Below are 21,661 nucleotides of genomic sequence, written 5' to 3' on the forward strand. Positions count from 1 at the left end.
TCTAAATTTTTGTAGAATTTGCCTGTGAAACCATCTGGTCCTGGACTTTTGTTTGTTGAAATTTTTTAAATCTTTTAAATCACTTTCAGTACTGGTGATTGGTCTATTCATCTTTTCTTTCTTTCTTTTTTTTTTTTTAATATTTTTTAGAGCCACACCCATGGCATATGGAGGTTCCCCAGCTAGCAGTCCAATTGGAGCTGAAGCCGCTGGCCTACACCACAGCCATAGCAGTGCAGGATCTGAGCCGCGACTGCAACCTACACCACAATTCTCAGTGACACCAGATCCTTAGTCCACTGAGCAAAGCCAGGGATCAAACCCACGTCCTCATGGATCTTAGTCGGGTTTGTTAACTACTGAGCCATGATGGGAACTCCTCCCATTCGTCTTTTCTATTTTTTCTTGGTTTGGTCTTGAAAGATCATACTTTTCTAAGAATTTGTCCATTTCTCCTAGGTTATCTATTTTATTGACATATAGTTGCTTGTAGTAATCTCTTAAGATCCTTTGTATTTCTGTGATGTGCCTTGTAACTTCTTTTTCATTTCTATTTTTATTGATTTGAGTCCTCTCTTTTTTTTCTTGATGAGTCTGGCTAAGGGTTTATCAATTTTGTTAATCTTTTTGAAGAACCAACTTTTAATTTCATTGATCTTTCCTATTGTTTTCTATGTTTTTATTTCATTTATTTTTTTCTCTGATCTTTATGATTTCTTTCATTATGATAACTTTGGGTTTTATTTGTTCTTTCTCTAGTTGCTTTAGGTGTAATGTTAGGTTGTTTATTTGAGATTTTCCTTGTTTCCTGAGGTAGACGTGTATTGCTAAAAATTCCCTCTTAGAACCACTTTTTCTGCATCCCATAGCTTTTGGATTATTGTGTCTTTGTTGCCATTTGCACCTAGGCAATTTTTTCCTATTGTACAGCATAGTGACCCAGTTACATATACATGTACACATTCTATTTTTGCACATTATCATGCTCCGTCATAATTGACTAGACATAGTTCCCAGTGCTACACAGCAGGGTCTCATTGCTAATCCATCCCAAAGGCAATAGTTTGTATCTGTGAACCCCAAGCTCTCCAAGAACCCCCATTCCCTTCCTCTCCCTCTTGACAACCACAAGTCTATTCTCCAAGTCCATGATTTTCTTTTCTGTGGAAAGGTTCATTTGTGCCTTATATTAGATTCCAGATATAAGTGAGATCATATGGTATTTGTCTTTCTCCTTCTGACTTACTTCACTCAGTATTAGAGTCTCTAGTTCCATCCATGTTTCGGCAAATGGCATTATTTCATTCTTTTTTAACTCTGAGTAGTAGTCCATTGTGTCTATATACCACATCATCCTAATCCAATTATCAGTTGTTGGACATTTGGGTTGTTTCCATGTCTTGGCTATTGTGAATAGTGCTGCAATGAACATATGGCTGCATGTGTCTTTTTCTAGGAAAGTTTTGTCTGGGTATATGCCCAAGAGTGGGATTGCTGGGTCATATGGTAGTTCTATGCATAGATTTCTAAGGTATCCTCATACTGATCTCCACAGTGGTTGTACCAGCTTCCATTCCCACCAGCAGTGCAGGAGGGTTCCCTTTTCTCCACACCCTCTCCAGCATTTGTTATTTGTGGACTTATTGCTGACAGCCATTCTGACTGGTATGAGGTGGTATCTCCTGGTAGTTTTGATTTGCATTTCTCTAATAATCAGTGATGTTGAGCATTTTTCCATGTGCTTGTTGGCCATCTGTATATCTTCCTTGGAGAAAAGTCTGTTTAGGTGTTTTGTCCGTTTTTCTATCGGGTTGTTGGCTTTTTTGCTGTTGAGTTGTATGATTTGCTTGTATATTCTAGAGATTAAGCCATTGTCAGTTGCATTATTTGAAACTATTTTCTCCCATTCTGTAAGTTGTCTTTTTGTTTTCTTTTTGGTTTCCTTTGCTTTGCAAAAGCTTGTCAGTTTGATGAGGTCCCATTGGTTTATTTTTGCTCTTACTTCTGTTGCTTTGGGAGACTGACCTGAGGAAATATTCATTAGGTTGATGTCAGAGAATGTTTTGCCGATGTTCTCTCCCAGGAGTTTGATGGTGTCCTGTCGTATATTTAAGTCTTTCAGCCATTTTGAGTTTACTTTTGTGCATGGGGTGAGGGTGTGTTCTAGTTTCATTGATTTTCATGCAGCTATCCAGGTTTCCCAGCAATACTTGTTGAAAAGACTCTTTTTCCCATTTTATGTTCTTGCCTCCCTTGTCAAAGATTAATTGACCATAGGTGTCTGGGTTTATTTCTGGGTTCTCTATTCTGTTCCATTTGTCTCTCTGTCTGGTTTGGTACCAGTACCACACTGTCTTGATTACTCTGGCTTTGTAATATTGCCTGAAGTCTGGGAGAGTTATGCCTCCTGCTTGGTTTTTGTTCCTCAGGATTGCTTTGGCAATTCTGGGTCTTTTGTGGCTCCATATAAATTTTTGTATTGTTTGTTCTAGTTCTGTGAGAAATGTCATGGGTAATTGGATAGGGATTGCATTGAATCTATAGATTGCTTTGGGTAGTACAGCCATTTTTACAATATTAATTTTTCCAATCCAGGAGCATGGAATATCTTTCCATTTCTTTGCATCCTCTTTAATTTCCTTGATTAATGTTTTTTGTTTGTTTGTTTGTTTGTTTTTTGTCTTTTTGCTATTTCTTTGGGCCGCTCCCGCGGCATATGGAGGTTCCCAGGCTAGGGGTCTAATCGGAGCTGTAGCCGCCAGCCTACTCCAGAGCCACAGCAACGCGGGATCCGAGCCGCGTCTGCAACCTATACCACAGCTCACGGCAACGCCGGATCGTTAACCCACTGAGCAAGGGCAGGGACCGAACCCGCAACCTCATGGTTCCTAGTCGGATTCGTTAACCACTGCGCCACAACAGGAACTCCTGATTAATGTTTTATAGTTCTCGGCATATAAGTCCTTTACCTCCTTGGTCAGGTGTATTCCCAGGTATTTGATTTTTTGGGGTGCAATTTTAAAAGGTATTGTATTTTTGTATTCCTTTTCTAATATTTCATTGTAGTATACAGAAATGCAACTGATTTCTGAATGTTAATCTTGTACCCTGCTACTTTGCTGAATTTGTTGATCAGTTCAAGTAGTTTTTGTGTGGAGTCCTTGGGGTTTTCTGTATACAGTATCATGTCATCTGCACACAGTGACAGTTTTACCTCTTCTCTTCTGATTTGGATGCCTTTTATTTCTTTTGTTTGTCTGATTGCTGTGGCTAGGACTTCCACTACTATGTTGAATAACAGTGGTGAGAGTGGACATCCTTGTCTTGTTCCAGATTTTATTGGGAAGGCTTTCAGCTTTTCTCCATTGAGTATTATATTTGCTGTGGGTTTGTCATAAATGGCTTTGATTATGTTATGTTCCCTCTATACCCGCTTTGGTAAGAGTTTTGATCATGAATGGGTGTTGGACTTTGTCAGATGCTTTCTCTGCATCTATTGAGATGATCATGTGGTTTCTCACTTTCCTTTTGTTAATGTGGTGTGTCATGTTGATTGATTTACATATGTTGAACCATCCTTATGAACCTAGGATGAATCCCACCTCATCATGGTGTATGATCTTTTTTGTATGTTGTTGGATTTGGATGGCTAAAATTTTGTTGAGAATTTTTGCATCTATATTCATCAAAGATGTTGGCTTGTAGTTTTCTTTTTTCATGGTATCTTTGTCTGCTTTTGGAATTAGGGTGATGGTGGCATCATAGCATGTCTTTACGAGTGTTCCTTCTTCAACCTTTTGAAAAATTTAAGGAGGATGGGTATAAGTTCCTCTTTGTTTGGTAGAATTCACCTGCGAAGCCATCTGGTCCTGGACTTTTATTTGTAGGGAGTGTTTTTATGACATATTCTGTTTCATTTCTAGTGATCGGTTTGTTCAGTCTATCTATATTTTCTTGATTCAGTTTTGGCAGGCTGTAAGTCTCTGGGAATTTGTCCATTTCTTCTAGATTGCCAAATTTGTTGGCATACAATCATTCATAGTATTCTCTCATGGTTTTTTGTATTTCTGTAGTATCTGTTGTGATTTCTCCTTTTTCATTTCTGATTTTGTTTATTTGGGTTTTTTCTCTCATCTTCTTGGTGAGTCTAGCCAGAAGTTTGTCAATTTTGTTTACCTTTTCAAAGAGCCAGCTCTTGGTTTGATTGATTTTGTCTATTGTTTTTTAAATCTCTATTTTATTGATTTCCTCTTTGATCTTTATGATTTCTTTCTTTCTGCTGACTTTAGGTTTTGTTTGTTCTTTTTCTAATTTATTTAGGTGGTGGGTTAAGTTGTCGATTTGAGATTTTTCTTCTTTTTTGAGGAAGGCCTTCATTGCTATGAATTTCCATCTGAGCACTGCTTTTTGCAGCATCCCGTAGATTTTGAGTGGACGTGTCTTCATTATCATTTGTTTCGAGGTATTTTTTTTAATTTCCTTCTTGATTTCCTCATTGACCCATTTGTTTTTTAGTAGCATGTTGTTTACTAAATTAAGTTTTTTCTCATTTCTTTTCCTGTGGTTGATTTCTAGTTTCATGCCTTTGTGGTCAGAGAAGATACTCAAAATAATTTCTATGTTCTTAAATTTGTTGAGGTTAGCTTTGTGCCCCAGTATGTGATCAATTCTTGTGAATGTTCCATGTGCACTTGAGAAGAATGTACATTCCAATTTTTTTGGATGTAATGTCCTGAAAATGTTGATTAAGTCTAACTTTTCTATTGTGTCCTTTAGGATCTCTGTTGCCTTATTGATTTTCTATCTAGAGGATCTGTCCATTGTTGTGAGTGGGGTGTTAAAGTCTCCTACTCTGATTGTATTCCCATCGATTTCTTCTTTTATGTCTGTTAGTATTTGTTGTAGGTATCTGGGTGCTCCTATATTAGGGGCATATATATTGACGATTGTAATATCCTCTTCTTGAATGCATCCTTTAACCATTAAATAGTGTCCTTCTTTGTCTCTCTTTATGCCTTCATTTTAAAGTCTGTTTTGTCTGATATGAGCATTGCAACTCCTGCTTTCCTGTCTTGTCCATTGGCATGAAATATCTTTTCCTGTCCCCTCACTTTCAATCTATATGTGTCCTTTGCTCTAAGGCGAGTTTCTTGTAGGCAGCAGATTGAAGGTTTTTGCTTTTTTATCCAATCTTCCACTCTTTGTCTTTTGATTGGAGCATTTAGTCCATTGACATTTAAGGTGATTATTGATAGATATATATTTATTGACATTTTTTTTTTTGTCTTTTTGTTGTTGTTGCTATCTCTTGGGCCACTTCCGCGGCATATGGAGGTTCCCAGGCTAGGGGTTGAATCGGAGCTGTAGCCACCGGCCTACGCCAGAGCCACAGCAACGCGGGATCCGAGCCGCGTCTGCAACCTACACCACAGCTCACGGCAACGCCGGATCGTCGTTAACCCACTGAGCAAGGGCAGGGACTGAACCCGCGACCTCATGGTTCCTAGTCGGATTCGTTAACCACTGCACCACGATGGGAACTCCTATTTATTGACATTTTAAACCTTGCTTTCCAGTTGATTCTATGTTCCTCTTTTCTTCTTTTCTTTTTTGGGTTGGATGGTTTCCATTTATTTAATGCTTGAGTACTTTTCAGTTTTTGTGAATGTAATGTTTGGTTTTGATTTTTGGTTGCCCTGTTTTTTTAAGCACGTTAAGCCCTTCCTATATCTGCTTGCTTTTGCCTGATAGTCATATAGGCTCAGACACATCATTAAAATAAAAAAAGAATCTATATTTTCTTACTTTCCTTCCCCACATTGTATGATTTTGATGTCTTTTTTTAAATTATTAACATCTTCATGTTTACATCTGTATGCTTGCTTATTTAAGTGATTGCTTACCAGTTGTGGTTTCCTCCATTCTAATTCTTTCTCTCATTCTCTCTCTTTTTTTTTTTAATTTAGGGAAGCACTTTCAGTATTTCTTTTAGAATGGGTTTAGTATTGCTGTACTCTTTAGCTTTTGTTTGTTGGAGAAATTCTTTATTTCCCCTTCTAATTTAAATGATATTCTTGCTGGATAGAGTATTCTAGGTTGCAAATTTTTTCCTTTCAGCTCTTTAAATATATCTTGCCACTCCCTCCTGGCCTGTAGTGTTTCTGTAGAGAAATCAGCTGATAGTCTTATGGGTGTTCCCTTATAATTAATGCTTTGCTTTTCTCCTGCTGTCTTTTTTTTTTTTTTTTTTTGTCTTTTTGCCATTTCTTGGGCCACTCCTGTGGCATATGGAGGTTCCCAGGCTAGGGGTCAAATCGGAGCTGTAGCCGCTGGCCTACACCACAGCCTCCCCAATGCAGGATCCGAGCCACGTCTGTGATCTACACCACAGCTCACGGCAATGCCAGATCCTTAACCCACTGAGCAAGGCCAGGGATCGAACCTGCAACTTCATGGTTCCTAGTTGGATTCATTAACCACTGAGCCATGATGGGAACTTCTCTCTTGCTCTCTTTACGAACCTCTCTTTAACTTTTGCCATTTTTATTATAATATGTCTTGGTGTGGGCCTGTTTGGGGCCCTCTGTTCTTCCTGTATCTTGATATCAGTATCCTTTATATTTGGAAAGTTTTCAGCCATAATTTCTTCAAATATATTTTCAATACCCTCCCCCCTTTTTTCTTTTCCTTCTGGAATTCTATTATGCATAGATTGGCCCACTTTATATTATCCCATAGGTCTCTTATATTGCTTTCATGTATTTTCATTTGGTTTTCTGTCTGCTGTCCTGATTGGGTGATTTCCATTGTTTTATCTTACATGTCACTAATTTACTCCTCTGCATTATTCATTCTGCTCTTTATTGCCTTAAGCTCCATTTGTATCTCTGCAAATGAATTTTCTAGTTTTTCTTGGCTCCTCCTTATATTTTCTAGTTCCTTTCTAAAGGAATCTGCATTACTGTTAATATCCTGTCTTAATTCCTTCAGTATTTTCAATACCTCCCTTTTGAACTCAGTGTCTGTCAGACTGCAGAGGTCTGTTTCATTGTTGACTGCTTTAGGTGAATTCTCCTGTTCTTTAACTGGGAATGGTTTCTCTGCTTCTTCATCTTTCTTGTGTTTTTCTTTTTCTGTGACTTTGGGGAAACCAAACTGTAGTCTTGTAAGGCTACTTCTATGCAAGAGTACCCCTTTGTATTTTTCAGGAGGTACTATTTATTTTTGGTGTGGGAATTTGAATATTTGCTCTCTTTCTTCAGTGTGAGTAGGCTGTTGTTCCCAGGATGATCAGTGTGTTTTCAGGGAGAAGGAGGCAATTGGTAGGGCCAGCAGTCAGTGCCTGGTCCTTGGGCTCTCAATAGCAGCAAGAACCTGCAGGAAGATGGCACTGGCTACTCATAGTTGCAGGGCCCTGGGAAGTGGTAATAAGTTCTAGGCAGATCTTGAAGGTGACCAGAGCATTTGGCAGTAGCAGCAGCAGGGTGTGTGAGTTCCCAGGGAAGTGAGAGCAACAACACCTTGTGTTTGATTGCAATTCCCTCATCTGAGGTGATTGGAACTTCAGGTGGTGCCTGTTCAGGGACCCCTATGGGAGCAGATCATGACCATCTCTAGAGTCAGTGATAACTGTGGTGGTTTGCCCCCACTACCTGTAGACCATGCATGAAGCAACCCATCCTACTTAGCCCACATATGAGGTGTTGTAAAGAGTGCTCCCAGTTGCAGGATCCTGGGAAGTGACAGAGATCAGGCAAGTGGATACTGCCTGCATACTTCTTCTTGGATTGATCCTTTGATTATTATGTAATGTCCTTCTTTGTCTCTTATAATATTGTTTTTCTATCCATTCAGCCAGTCTATGTCTTTTGGTTGGGGCATTTAGTCCATTTACATTTAAGGTAATTATTGATATGTATGTTCTTATTGCAGTTTTATTAATTGTTTTGGATTTGTTTTTGTTGGTCTTTTTTCTTCCCTTCTTCTCCTGTTCTCTTCTCCTGTAATTTGATGACTATCTTTAGTATTATATTTGGATTGCTTTTTCGTATTTCTGTGTTTATTTGTTGTAGATTTTTGGTTGGTAGTTACCATGAAGGTTTGACATAGGAGTCTATATATATATACAATTTTGTTTTAAGTCGTTGGTCTCTTATTTGCAAGTGCATCTCCAGTATCGTGCATTTGTACCCTCCTCTTCTCAAAATTTTTGGTTTTGGTAGCTTATTTGTGTGTGGATGATTCCTACCCTTACTATATGTATGCCTTTACCAGTGATCCTTATTATTTGTGGGGTTTTTTGTTTCTAGTTGTTGTCTTTTCTATTTCACCTAGAGAAAGTCCTTTAGTATTTGTTGTAAAGCTGTTTTAGTAGTGTTGAATTCTCTTAGCTTTTGCTTGTCTGTAAAGCTTTTGATTTCTTCTTCAAATCTGAATGAGAGCCTTTCTGGGTAGTGTAATCTTGGTTGGAGGTTTTTTCCTTTCATCATTTTAAATACGTCATGTGAATCCCTTCTGGCCTGCAGAGTTTCTGCTAAAAAAACTGCCAATACCCTTATCAGGATTCCCTTGTATGTTGTTACTTTCTTGAGCTGCTTTCAGTGTTTTCTCTTTGTATTTAATTTTGGTCAGTTTGATTAATATCTGTCTCAGGTTGTTCATTTTTGGGTTTATTTTATATGGTACTCATTGTACTTCCTGGATTTGAGTGAGTGATTCCTTCCCTGTGTTAGGGAAGTTTTTGGCTATTATCTCTTCAAATATTTTCTCTGGCCTTTTATCTCTTCTCTTTCTGGCACCCCTGTAATACAGATGTTGGTGCATTTAAAGTTGTCTCAAAGTTCCCTTAGACTGTCTTCATTTCTTTTCAATCTTTTTTCTCTTTTCTGTTCCACATCAGTGATTTCCACTAGTCTATCTTCCACTTCACTTATTCATTCTTCTACCTCCTGTATGCTGCTGTTGGTTCCTTCTAGTGAATTTTCTATTTTCAGTTACTGTATTTTGCATCTCTGCTTGCTTAATCCTTATATCTTCTTTCTTTGCTCAGTGTTTCTTGTAATTTATCAGTCTTTGCCTCCAGTTTATTTCTAAAATCTTGAATCATCTTTACTATCATTTGTCTAAAGTCTTTTTCATGGAGGTTGGTAATCTTGGGATCTTTTAGCTGTTTTTCTGTTTTGTTTTTTTTTCTTGTTCTTTTATCTGAGTCATAATTCTCTCCCTTTTCATTTTGTATAGATTTTTGGTGTGGTCACCTTTTTGTAGACAATAGGGTTGTAGGCTCTCTTGCTTCTGATGTCTGACCCCCTTGTGGCTGATTTTGGTATGGGGGCTTGCTGCAGACTTCCTGATGGGAAGGACTGGTGCCTGCCTACTGGTAGGTGGAGCTGATTCTTATCCCTCTGGTGGATGGTGCTTTGTCTCTGGGTGTGATTAGAGGCAGTTGTATGCCTGGGGGTTGTCTTTAGGCAGCCTATTTGCTGATGGGTGGGGATGTTTCCCACCCAGTTTGTTGTTTTTGGCTTAGGGCTTCTCAGCCCTTATGTGTGGGGCCGGATTTTTCCAAAATGCCCACCTCTAGAGGAGTTCACACTGATGATCTGATTATTATTGAGACCTTTGCCTCCAATCTCCTTCCTCCCAATGAGCCACAGTCATGACTAGTTTTCCTAGGAGATTTTCTAAGAACCACAGGCAGGTCTGACACAGATTCCTATGGAGACTCTTCTTTGTGCTGGAACTCAGTGCACATAAAATCCTATATATTCCTTTCAAGAGTGGATTCTCCATTTCCCCCAGTCTCATGGAGCTCCTGCACACAAGCCCTGCTGGCCCTCAATGCCCAGTGCTCTGGGGACTCCTTCTCCCAATGCCAGTTCCTCAACAATGGGAACCTGATGTGGGGCTCAGAACTCTCACTCCTGTTGCTGAGCCTTTGTGATATATTTACTTTGTGGTATATTTACAGGCCACCAACCCAGTGGGTACGGATTTGCTTATATTGCATAATCACCACTCCTGTCATCTCAATGTGGCCTCCTCTTAGTCTTTTGGAGTAGTGTATCTTTTTTGATAGTTTCCAGTCTATTTTGTTGAAGATTGTTCAGCAGTTGGTTGTACTTTTGTTGTTTTCATGAGAGAAGGTGAGCTCCAGTCCTTCTACTCCTCCATCTTAATCCTGTCAGGACCTACAGCTTTGTTGCAGCTTCTCCATACTGTTTTCCATAGTAACTACTATAAGTACATTAAATATTTTTTGGTTTTATACTATAAGTGTAAAAAGTTAAATATTTTTCTGTAGCTGCTGCTATATCCCATGGGTTTAATAATTATTATTCTAATAATCTTTCGTATCTAATTATTTTCATAATTTCCATTCTGGTGTCTGAAGTTTATTCTCTAGATTTCTTAGGATGGTATCATAGGAACAATACTTTCTGAGTTTCTGCATATTGACAGATTTGTCTGTGCCTTTTTATACTTAAAGGTGAGTTGGGCTGGATATAAAAACCTTTCATTCACACTTTCTTTCCTTGATTATCTTCTAAAAAATTTTTTCCAATTAAAGTATAGTTAATTTACAATGCTGTGTCAATTTCTGCTGTACAGAAAAGTGACTCAGTTATATATATATATATATATATTCTTTTTCTCATATTTATCTTCCATCATGTTCTATCACAAGAGATTGGGTATAGTCACCTGTGCTATACAATAGTACTTTGTTGCTTAACCATTCTAAATGTAGTAGTTTGCATTCACTAACCCCAAACTCCTAGTCCATCCTGCTCCCACCCCCTCCCCCTTGGCAACCACAAATCTGTTCTCTATATCTGTGAGTCCATTTTTTTTTTTTTTCTGTAGATAGGATCATTTGTGCTACATTTTTTTTTCTCCTTAGGGCCACACCTGTGGTATATGGAAGTTCAGGCTAGGGGTTGAATTGGAGCTGCAGCTGCTGGCCTGTGCCACAGCCACAGCCACACCAGATCTGAGTCACATCTGTGACCTATGCCACAGGTTGTTGCAAAGCCAGATCTTTAACCCACTGAGCAAGGCCACAGACTGAATTCATATCCTCCTTGATACTAGTTGGATTCTTAACCCATTGAGCCACAGTGGGAACTTTGTTTAATGCCACATTTTAGATTCCACATATAAGTAATATAATATGGTATTTGTTTTTCTCTTTCTGACTTACTTCACTTAGTATGAGAATCTCTAGTTGCATCCACGTTGCTGCTAATGGCATTATTTCATTCTTTTTATGGCTGAGTAGTATTCCATTGTGTATATATACCACATCTTAATCCATTCATATATTGATGGGCATTTAGGTTGTTTCCATATCTTGGCAAATGTGAATAGTGCTGCAGTGAACATAGGGGTGCATATATATTTTTGAATTGTAGTTTTGTCCAGATGACTATCTTAAATATATTTTATATGAATTTTCTTCTGGGATTTTCTTCTGATAATCTAATTCTTTCTCCCTTATAAATAATGTAGTCATTTTGCTCAAATAATCAAAGGAATTTTTTTTCCCTCTTTAAAATCTGGTAATTTTACAAGTATGTATTGGTGTTTGTCATTCTATTCTCTGGTATACAATATGCTCTTTCAAAATATAGTTTTACAAAATTTTTAAATGTGCTATGTCCATCCCAGTCAACTGATATTGATACTATCGGGTAGGAAGCCTTGAGACACTCTCCTGGGTCCCTATTGCTTGTGGAAAACCCACAGATATTTCCTGGACTGCAACCAATGTTGCGGCTGGACCAGCCCTTGTGGTTGCAGGGTGCGCCTCAGACAAAATCATCAGGGACCTTTGAAGAACAAGATTATTCATAGATACTGGAGGGTACATAGCCCTCCCAAGGGCCATGCAGCAAGGTCATGTGTAGTGGGTGGGATGGAGCACAGACCTGGGGGCCGGCTTTTATTAGATACTGAGAGTGAAGTGCCTGGGGTTTTCTGGGTTCACACTTTATTGGCAAATCTCAATCATAAGAGCAGGAATAAGGCATGGGAAGGAAAAGCAGGGACACACAATGGTCAGTTATCTAGGACATATGTCTTTTTTTGTTTGTTTGTTTGTTTCTTTGCCATTTCTTGGGCTGCTCCCGCGGCATATGGAGACTCCCAGGCTAGGGGTCTAATCAGAGCTGTAGTCGCCGGCTTATGCCAGAGCCACAGCAACGCGGGATCCAAGCCACGTCTGCAACCTACATCACAGTTCTCATGGCAATGCCGGATCCTTAACCCACTGAGCAAGGCCAGGGATCAAACCCACAACCTCATGGTTCCTAGTCGGATTAGTTAACCACTGCACCATAACAGGAACTCCGACATATCCTTTCTAAAAGGGGAAATTCATGGGTGGGGCAGCCTGGTTCCTTAACTAATTGTTTTGCTTATAGCTGTGAGATATAGCTGACAATATGTTGAAAGGTGAAAGGGATATTTTAGCAATCAAAAGCTTAATGTCAGGCATTTATATTATAGAAAGTTTTCTTGAAATAAAATTTTTAAAGCATGATTTTCTTTACTTGCTTTGGCTGTTTAGGAATTAGTACTACTGTTTGATCTTATTCAGTGTAATTTTCTTTAGAATTATTTCATGAATTTTTTTAAGCTGTTCTCCTTTTTATATTTTATTTATTCATTTACCTTTTGCTGGACATTCGAGTTGCCTCCATCTTTTGGCTGTTGTGAATACTGCTGTTATTAAAATGAGTATACAAATAAATACCTCTGACTTCCCATTTTCTTTATCTTTGGAAATATACCCAGAAGAACTTATGGATCTGCTGAATCATATGGTAATTCTATACTGAATATTTTGAGGAATCACCATACTGTTTGCCACAGTGGCTAAACTATTTTACATTTCCACCAGCAATGCGTGAGGACCCCAGTTTCTCCAAAGGCTCATTAACACTTGCTATTTTCTATTTTTTTATAATAGTCATCTTCGAGAGTTTGAGATGGTATCTCATTGTAATTTTGACTTGCATCTCTCTAGTAATTAGTGATGTTGAGCATCTTTTCATGTGTTTACTAGACATTTGTATATCCTCTTTGGAAAAATGTCTATTCAAGTCCTTGATCTTTTTTAAAAATTAGGTTGTATTTTGTTATGAGGACTTATTTCTGGGCTCTCTATTCTATTTTAGTTGTTAATGTGTTTATGCCAGTATATTATTTTGGTTACTGTAGCTTTGTCATAAGTTTTAAAATCAGAACATTTGAGCCCTCTGTTGTTAATCTTTTTCGAAAGATTACTTTGTTTATTTAGGGTTCCCTTTAGGATGGATTTTTCTATTTCTATAAAAAAATATCATTGGGATTTTGATAAGGAATATATTTTCCTATAGTTTCACTTTCAGCTGATGATGTCTCGAGATAAAGTGAGTCTCTTTTAGACAGCATATACTTGGATCATGTTTTTCATACATTATGTCAATTTGTTTTTTGATTGGGGAGTTTAATCCATTTACATTTAAAGTAATTACTGGTAGGGATGGACTTACTTTTGCCATTTTGTTTTATGTCTTACAGCTTTTGTCCCTCATTTCCTCTATTACTATCTTCTGCTCTGTTCCTTTGTAATGACACATTTTGATTCCTTTTCATTTCCTTTTGTGTGTATTCCATAGATATTTTTCTTGTGGTTACCGCAAGGACTACACATAACATCCTAGTTATAACAATCTAATCATGAATTAATACCAGCTTCTGCAACCACACACAAAAACTCCGCCTCTTTACAGATATGCTCCCCTTTATGTTAGTGAAGTCAGAAATTACGACTTGATATATAGTGCCCACTAACAGACTTATAAATTGTATGCATATCTTCTAAGTTCTCTAGGAAAAGAGTACAGTTGCTGGATATGTGTACACGTACGACTGGGTCACTTTGTTGTGCAGCAGAAATTATCATAGTCTTGTAAATTAACTATAATTCCATAAAACTTACAAAAATTAAGTTTTATAGCTTTAGGGAAAAAAAGTGTACAGTTGCAAACCAAAAATCACAATGTTGATTTTTCTATTATCCATGTATTTACTGTTATTACAGATATTTTGTATTTCATATGGCTTCAGGTTAATGTCTAGAATCCTTTCAACTTGAAATATTTCTTGTAAGGCAAGTCTAGTGGTAATGAACTCTGTCAGCTTTTGTTTATCTTCAAATGTCTTAATCTGTTCTACAAAAATGAGGGAGAAATTTGTTCTGTACATAATTCTTGACTTTTTTTTCCTCTTTTCAGCACTTTAAATATATCCTACTCCCTTCCAGCCTCCTGGGTTTCTGCTGAGAATTATCATTCAGAATTCCTTGTACATGACTAGTCAATATTCTCTTCTGCTTTCAGGATTCTTACTTGCCTTCCAAGAGCTTGATTGTAACATCTCAGGGTGGTTCTCTGTTTATACTACTCGGAATTCTTTAAGCTTCTGGGATTTGTAAATCCATGACTACAAATTTGGGAAATGATTGGCCATTATTTTTTAAAATGATCTCTCAGAAATTTTCTTTCTTCCTCAGGGATTTATATAATATGTATAAACTGGGCTGTTGGATGGTGTTGTATAAAATCTCTTTGACTCTGTGGACTTTTCTTCATTCTTTCTGCACCACAAACTTGGCAATTTGAAAAGACCTGTCTTCAAATTTGCTGATTTATTCTTCCTGTTCAAGTCTGCTGTTGAACCCGTTTAGTGAATTTTTTCAATTACTGTATTTTTTAGCTCTAGAACTATTTTTTAAAAATAATTTAAATTTTATTCTTTTACCTTCATTTTGTTCATATGTATTTTCTGACTTATGTTAGGTGTTTCTTTTAAAATAATTTTCACAATTTTATCCTTTTATCCTCATTTTGTTCATATGTATTTTCTGACTTATGTTAGTTCTTTGTTTATGTTCTCCTCTAGCTCTTTGAGCATATTTAAACTGGGTGTTTTAAACTCTTCATTTACGACATCCAGTGTCTGTGTTTCTTTAGGGATTGTTTCTTCCACTTTATTGTCTCCCTCTGAATGGAAGAAATATTTTCCTGTTTCTATGTATGCTTTATGATTTGGGGGGAGGGGAGGGTGTTGAAAATTAGGTATATGAAAGAATAGCCTCTCTCAGTCTTTGCAGACTGGCTGCATGCTGAGGAAGAACTTCAGTAACTAGTAGAGCATGTTTTAATCCTTGGGATCAGTATGGGGTGGTGGCTTAAGGTCTTTTCTTGGTATGCACCTTGCCTGGACTTTTGTTGATGCTTTTTTCCATCTCCACTTATACGACTGCTTCTTAAAAGTTTGTTTTCCCTACAAGTCTCTTTTCAGGGCCTTCTATTGTATTCCACTGCCTGTAATCTCTTGCATAGGCATCTGCAGGTCTGTAGTCCTCCTGAAACTTTAACAAGCAGTGTCTTATGCTTCTCAAGGTTTTTGCTTTGTTTTTACCAGATATATCCTTTGCCCTATCTGTGCTCTGAATTAGACAAAGAAAAGACCAGTCCTTCAGGCTGCTTCCAAACAGATTAGAAGGTTACAAACAAGATCTGCTCTTCTCCATCTTGTTCAAGAGAAGAAATTGGGAATTGGGCAGCTACTTCCTCCCAACTGTGCTGTACCAGGTTTGGGATGGGACAAAAGTAAGTAAAACCACCAGGAAATTTCCCACCAGGGCTTTTTCTTGACTGATCCTTCACTTGGTTACCGTAAACCTTTGTTTCATGTTTCCATGGGGAAATGAGGGCCTGAAGCTTCCTAGTCCACTAGCTTTCTCTAGAATTGATGTCTTATACCACCAAGAGCTAGTCACATTAAGTTGTCTTAGAACTAGAGGAAATGTTGATCCAAATCTATCACCCAAAGGACAGAATGCTAAAATGTGAGTATGTTGACTGTTTAATATACATTATTTGCTAATTAATTACTCTGAATTGTTTTTCCCATTATGCTAAGACATCCTCTGCTCCCTCTACCCCAACAAGGTCCAAACCATAGATATGACACTCTTAGTGCTGTTAAAAATGTAGAATTAAGAGTTCCTGTTGTGGCTCAGTGGGATAGGAACCTGATTAGTATCCATGAGGATGTGGGTTTGATCCCTGGCCTCAATCAGTGGGTTAAAGGATCCAGTATTGTCATGAGCTGCGGTTTAGGTTGCAGCCAGGCCTCTTATCCCATGTTGCTGTGGCTGTGGCGTAGGCTGACAGCTGCAGCTCCTATTTGACCCCTAGCCTGAGAACTTCCATATGCTGCAGGTATGGCCCTACAAAGAAAAAAAAAGGGGGAATCAAACAAAATTTGCAGTGTTCTAGAGCAATGCTATTTATTTAAACCTAGTTCTCACTGAGATATGAGCTTATACCAGAATGTAAATAACAGATTGCTTTATCTTGAAAATCTTGCTATGAAAAAAGCAACTGAACAAAACCATGTAGTAATTGATTTACTATATTTATATTCTGATGGAATCTCCTTATCTAATTATAGAACAGTAACAAACTCCATGGCAACACTTTAAGCTACACTCTAAGTAGCACTGTTTCAGAGAACTTGTAATTATTGCCTTACTTGAACTTTTCATGACTATTTTCCCAGAGTTGCAGAAGTAAAAGGGAATGTAGGAAAGATAATACTGATTATTTTTAAATAAGGACTAGTTTTTATCCATCTCATGATAAAAATCTGAAAGGTGTTTCACGTTACAGAGCCTTAACTTTTGTGCCTTTTATTTTCTTTTTCTTTTCCTTTTTGTCTTTTTTTAAGGGCTGCACCCAAAGCATATGGAAGTTCCCAACTAGGGGTCAAATTGGAGCGGCAGCCACAGCAACGCTGGATCCTTCCTGAGGCCAGGAATCAAACTAGTGTCTGCATAAATACTAGTCAATTTTGTTGCCACTGAGTCACAATGGGAGCTCCTCTATGCTTTTTGAATGTAAAGTAAAAACAGAACATAACTGAATTCACCTATAAAATTATTTCATCTTCTAAGAGCTAACAACTTTGAAGTTATTATATGTAATGTGATTTAACCCCTGGTATATCCAAATTCATATAAAACCTACAATGGAGTTTAATTACATTTAAGGCTTTAAGATAGATATTAAAATAATAATTCTTAAAACAAGTGAATGCCTTTCTAGAAGAGGCTGACTCAAGATAAAATTCATCTCCCTAAAAAGCCGTGAAGTGTAAAAATACACATTATTCTACATGTTCTCTTTAAAGGTTCTAATCTGAATCTTTTAAAAGTAAACAGATCTGTATTATAAATAAGCCTGTTAGGAATTGGAAAAACCAAATGGCAAAATCTAAGGACTTTCTTTTTTCAAATTTTAGAGCTCATTTTATCTGTGATTATCTTGTTTTGTACATCTAATTTCAACAGAACAGTGCAGCAGTGGAAATTCAAAAAAGCCTCAAAAAGCAGGATATAGAGAACTTTCTTTTTCGATGGTTCCTTTTATTTAGTTAGCTTTTACATTTGATAAGACTGCCTATTAATTTTTTAATAACTTATCAGTCTTCTTGCATCAAAATGTATATTTAATTAAAGGCTATATTCACACAGAAAGTAAACTTCAAAGTCCTCAAAAGTTAATAAAGAAGACAGCCAAGAACTTTACTGTTCTAAATATAGTTGCTGTTGAAAGAAAAACTCCTTAGTTTGGTAGGGTAATCTCCAAGGACAGTGGGACGTTGGAATATGAAATCTCTTTCTTTCTGATAAACTTGATAATTTAACAAATGGTATTCCTTAGTGTTGATAGTTTATTCTTATTTCTCTAAGTTACCCAATACCGTTCCTGCTAAATAACAAATTTTTACTATTGTGAAATAAGTGCTGCCTGGAGAAGGGATTGGTTCTTGTGTTGCTGGCCATCCAGACCTAAGACATCATTTTTCTTTGTGCTTTTTCCTAGCAAGCTCTATTTCATAATTCTGTTTATTCCTTCCCAAGTGATTTAGGTATTTATTCATAATTGCGTAACTTTTTGTTGTGTTATTTTGGTATTATACTGTAGTCATTTAATTGTTTAGCTCCTGGGACCCTACACATGGGTTGTTCATTTTTCAGCTAAGTGGACTTTAAGTGGAAACCTGGTGTGGAATTTACATATAATCAGTCACACATCACCATGTAAGGATATTTAAGTTCTTCTCAGCAGCAATAATGTGTATCTTATATATACACACCAGGTTTTATCTTTACATATATGTGTGTGTTTACTGCTTACAACTCTTTTCAATCCTCTCATACGCAGTAACTATCACATTTTCACAAAAGTACATGGGTGGTAGCTTCTTCCATTACTGCATTTACCATCTAGCTTTCTGAAGAATCCTAAAGTCACTTCATTATTTTTTAAAATAATTCTACTAGGCTATTACATAGTAACTACATTTACTTACCCTGCTGGTGGATGCTTGAGTTAACCCCAGTTCACCATCAGTTAACCTGGTGATACTGGTGATAACTGCATGCTCAAAGTTAACGAATAATGAAACATCAGTCTTAAAGGATAGACACTTAGGGTTGGTGAGGAAGCCAGTTTCCACATCTTCCATGATAGATAGCTCTAGCCCTCATTTATTTTAAAGTTCACCATTAAAAAAAAAAAAAAGTATTTCAATGTCCACTGGACCTGAAACGTTTCTCCTTTTCATTTGGAAAGAAAAATAGTTGGTAATTACGAAACTTGGGAGGGTTCTATAAGATCTAATACTGAAGAGAGTTTACCAATCCTATGTGGCGTCTAGAGTTGAAAATAATGAAATTTGTAAAATTGTGGAATATGTCATTGCCTTTTGAAATAGGTATTTTTTATCCTACTTGCTAACACACATAGGCATTAAAGGTTAGTATCCATTCTTTGAACCCCCATTTTATTTCTATAATTTTGAACTTATGTTGCTTCTATATAAAAAAGATGTTAAAAAATAATCTGTGGTCACAAAATCTGAGCAGATTAGTGAACTTAATTCTCAAAATTTCTTCCTAAAATACTTGTGATGGAACAAAGGAAAGCTGAGAGAAACTTGAACCAATTAAAAAAATTGGTAAAGTAATACCCTCGTTCCCAGAGAATTAACCAAATTCTTCCTTAAATATTTAAATACTGCATAGAGGATAAAGAGCCATTGTATGAACTAGGATTCACCATAAGAAATGTAAAGGTTAGCCTAAAGAGTCAGTTAACATTCTTCATTAGGTTTAGAGCTTTCTATTACCACACCACATATCTGAATGAGATAAAGTCTTATGTAGCATTACTGTAAGGACTCCATAATCATAGTAATAAAGTTGTAGAGCAACCTTTGGAAATAACATATTTTGATTGGTTAAATATCTGAGTTCAGGGAGCCTAAATTTTCTACCATAACAATGTGACATGTGAGTGAATGAAAATCAAGAGGATAAATCTAAGTCCTAATTCTAAAGAAATAATATAAATAGAAATAATCTGTTATTTGCTATAGCATGCATTCACATTCAAATATGAAAAATACCACACAGAAAACAGAAACATTTTTAAAAAAAGATTTAAGATCATAAATAGGTCATTGTTGTCACAACACATTTCAGAATTGCAAAAACAAACATTTTGGCTTCTTAGGAAAAAGATTTCCTTTTTTATCAATTCCCTCATCACTGAAAGGACTTGTACATTTAAAAATTTCCAGTCTCCTAAGGCACAGTATTTATTTAATCCAAATGCCAACATCATCTCATCACCTCTGCTGTATGCAGCAGGAATAAGAGGCAAGGTATTAGCACTAAGAAAAACAGCAAAATGTTTTTGGACAAAATCATGCGTGATTTGAGAAAAAGAAGAAACAGGTTAAGTAATAATCATTTTGGTTAAAGGTCCAGGGTTTTGATGTAGGACCTTCTGTTAAAATACTTTGATTAAAAAAATTTTTTTAAAACTCAGATTGAATTCACAGAGGAGCTGTGAAAGAAGGGGATTGGTAAAATATAGCATACTTTAAAAAGGGCTTGGGAGAAACAAAATCAAATTAAAATAGAATCTGGAGGGGCAAACATTGTATGGATCCCAGTTTAGAGGGCTAGTTTACTGCTACTCGTCAGGCAGATCCAGCAAAGAGTTAAGACTAGGTAAACATAGCTGTTCCTTAATTACATTGCCAATTCTAGCCTACTACCCACAAATTGAGATGTACTGAAATACTATAATTGGATGCTGAAACTGTATTTTTTATCCAAGGGGAAAAAAAGTTCTTTAAAATAGAAGATAGATATAAAAATTCCTCATTTTTAACCCTGCCTTGCTTTGTTCTCTGTGATACCAACTGAACTTTAAGGTTTGATATGTACAATGTGGTGGTTTAGTGTTACTTTTAAAAGAAAAACCCCCACAAAGTTAGTGATTGTCCAAAGATGAAACATGGGATGAGGTTCATGACTAAATCAATCATGGAGTGTTAGTCAGCTGTAAACTCTTGAAGGTTAAGACTGGGAAATGTGTGTATCAGACACATTAAAGTACAACAGGAGAGAAAGGGGAGTCTCTTTGTCATTCCAATTCTGACAAGGTGCATGGTCTTCGAAATTCCTGTCCACGTTCATGGAGCCATTTATTGGATACTGTGAAACGAAAAAAAAGAGGATTTAATTAACTTCTAACAGCAAAGTCTATAATGAAGTTTCTACATGGACTAAAAAGTTCAAGACCAAAACGAGACAAGGACAGACGCTTCTTAGGCTGTCTTTAAGTATGTCCCTGGATATTGGAAACACAAAAAATCTTTTATATATGTGTATGTACATCTGAGAGTCTGTATATTTGCATTTCCTAAAGTTTCTAATGTTCAATGTAAGGCTTGAGATGTAGGTACAGACAGAACAAACATTGTTTTACCTGTTTGCAAAACACAACCTCTAATATAAAGACATTTAAAGATGAGCAAAAAGTCTTCACTCTAGGAGTTCCCTGGTGGCCCAGCAGTAAAGGATCTAGCATTGTAATGGCTGTGGCTCGGGTTTGATCCCTGGCCCAGGAACTTACGCATGTCGCAGCCAACGAAAGTGTCCACTCTAAAGGAACAATACTATGATTAATCTCTTCTATTATGTTCTCATTAAGTTTCCTTGGTCCCCAAATACTGATTTTTTTTGGTTTGTTTTTATTATAGTTGATTTACAGTGTTATGTCAATTTCTGCTGTACAGCAAAGTGACCCAGTGATAAATATATAGACATTCTTTTTCTCACATTATCCTCCATCATGTTACATCACAAGTGATTAAATACAGTTCCTGTGCTATATCCATTGCTTATCCACTCCAAATGCTATAGGCTACATCTACTAACCCCAAACTCCCATTCCATCCCACTCCAACCCTTGGCAACCACAAGTCTGTTCTTCAAGTCCATGAGTTTTTTTTCTATAGAGGTTCATTTATGCTATATATTAATTAGATTCCAGATATATCATATAGTATTTGTCTTTCTCTTTCTGACTCACTTCACTTAGTATGAATGTCTCTAGTTCCATCCATGTTGCTGCGAATGGCATTATTTTGTTCTTTTCTATGGCTGAGTAGTATTCCATTGTGTATATGTACCACATCTTGTTAATCCATTCATCTGTGACATTTAGGTTGTTTCCATGTCTTG

The 21,661-nt window shown here is 36.9% G+C and overlaps 1 protein-coding gene across 2 annotated transcripts in view; it reads right to left on the bottom strand.

The window, feature by feature from the left end:
• P4HA1 (prolyl 4-hydroxylase subunit alpha 1) overlaps positions 19,548–21,661 on the bottom strand; it is a 91,915-nt gene continuing 89,801 nt past the window's right edge. Inside the window, exon 15 of one of the 2 annotated variants that reach the window (XM_005671052.3) lies at positions 19,548–20,629. In XM_005671052.3, coding sequence (XP_005671109.1) covers positions 20,559–20,629 — 71 coding nt within the window. In that variant the 3' untranslated portion in view covers positions 19,548–20,558. 2 annotated transcript variants of the gene reach the window in all.

Source organism: Sus scrofa, chromosome 14 (genome assembly GCF_000003025.6).
Source record: "Sus scrofa isolate TJ Tabasco breed Duroc chromosome 14, Sscrofa11.1, whole genome shotgun sequence".
In the NCBI taxonomy this organism is placed as follows: Eukaryota; Metazoa; Chordata; class Mammalia; order Artiodactyla; family Suidae; genus Sus; species Sus scrofa.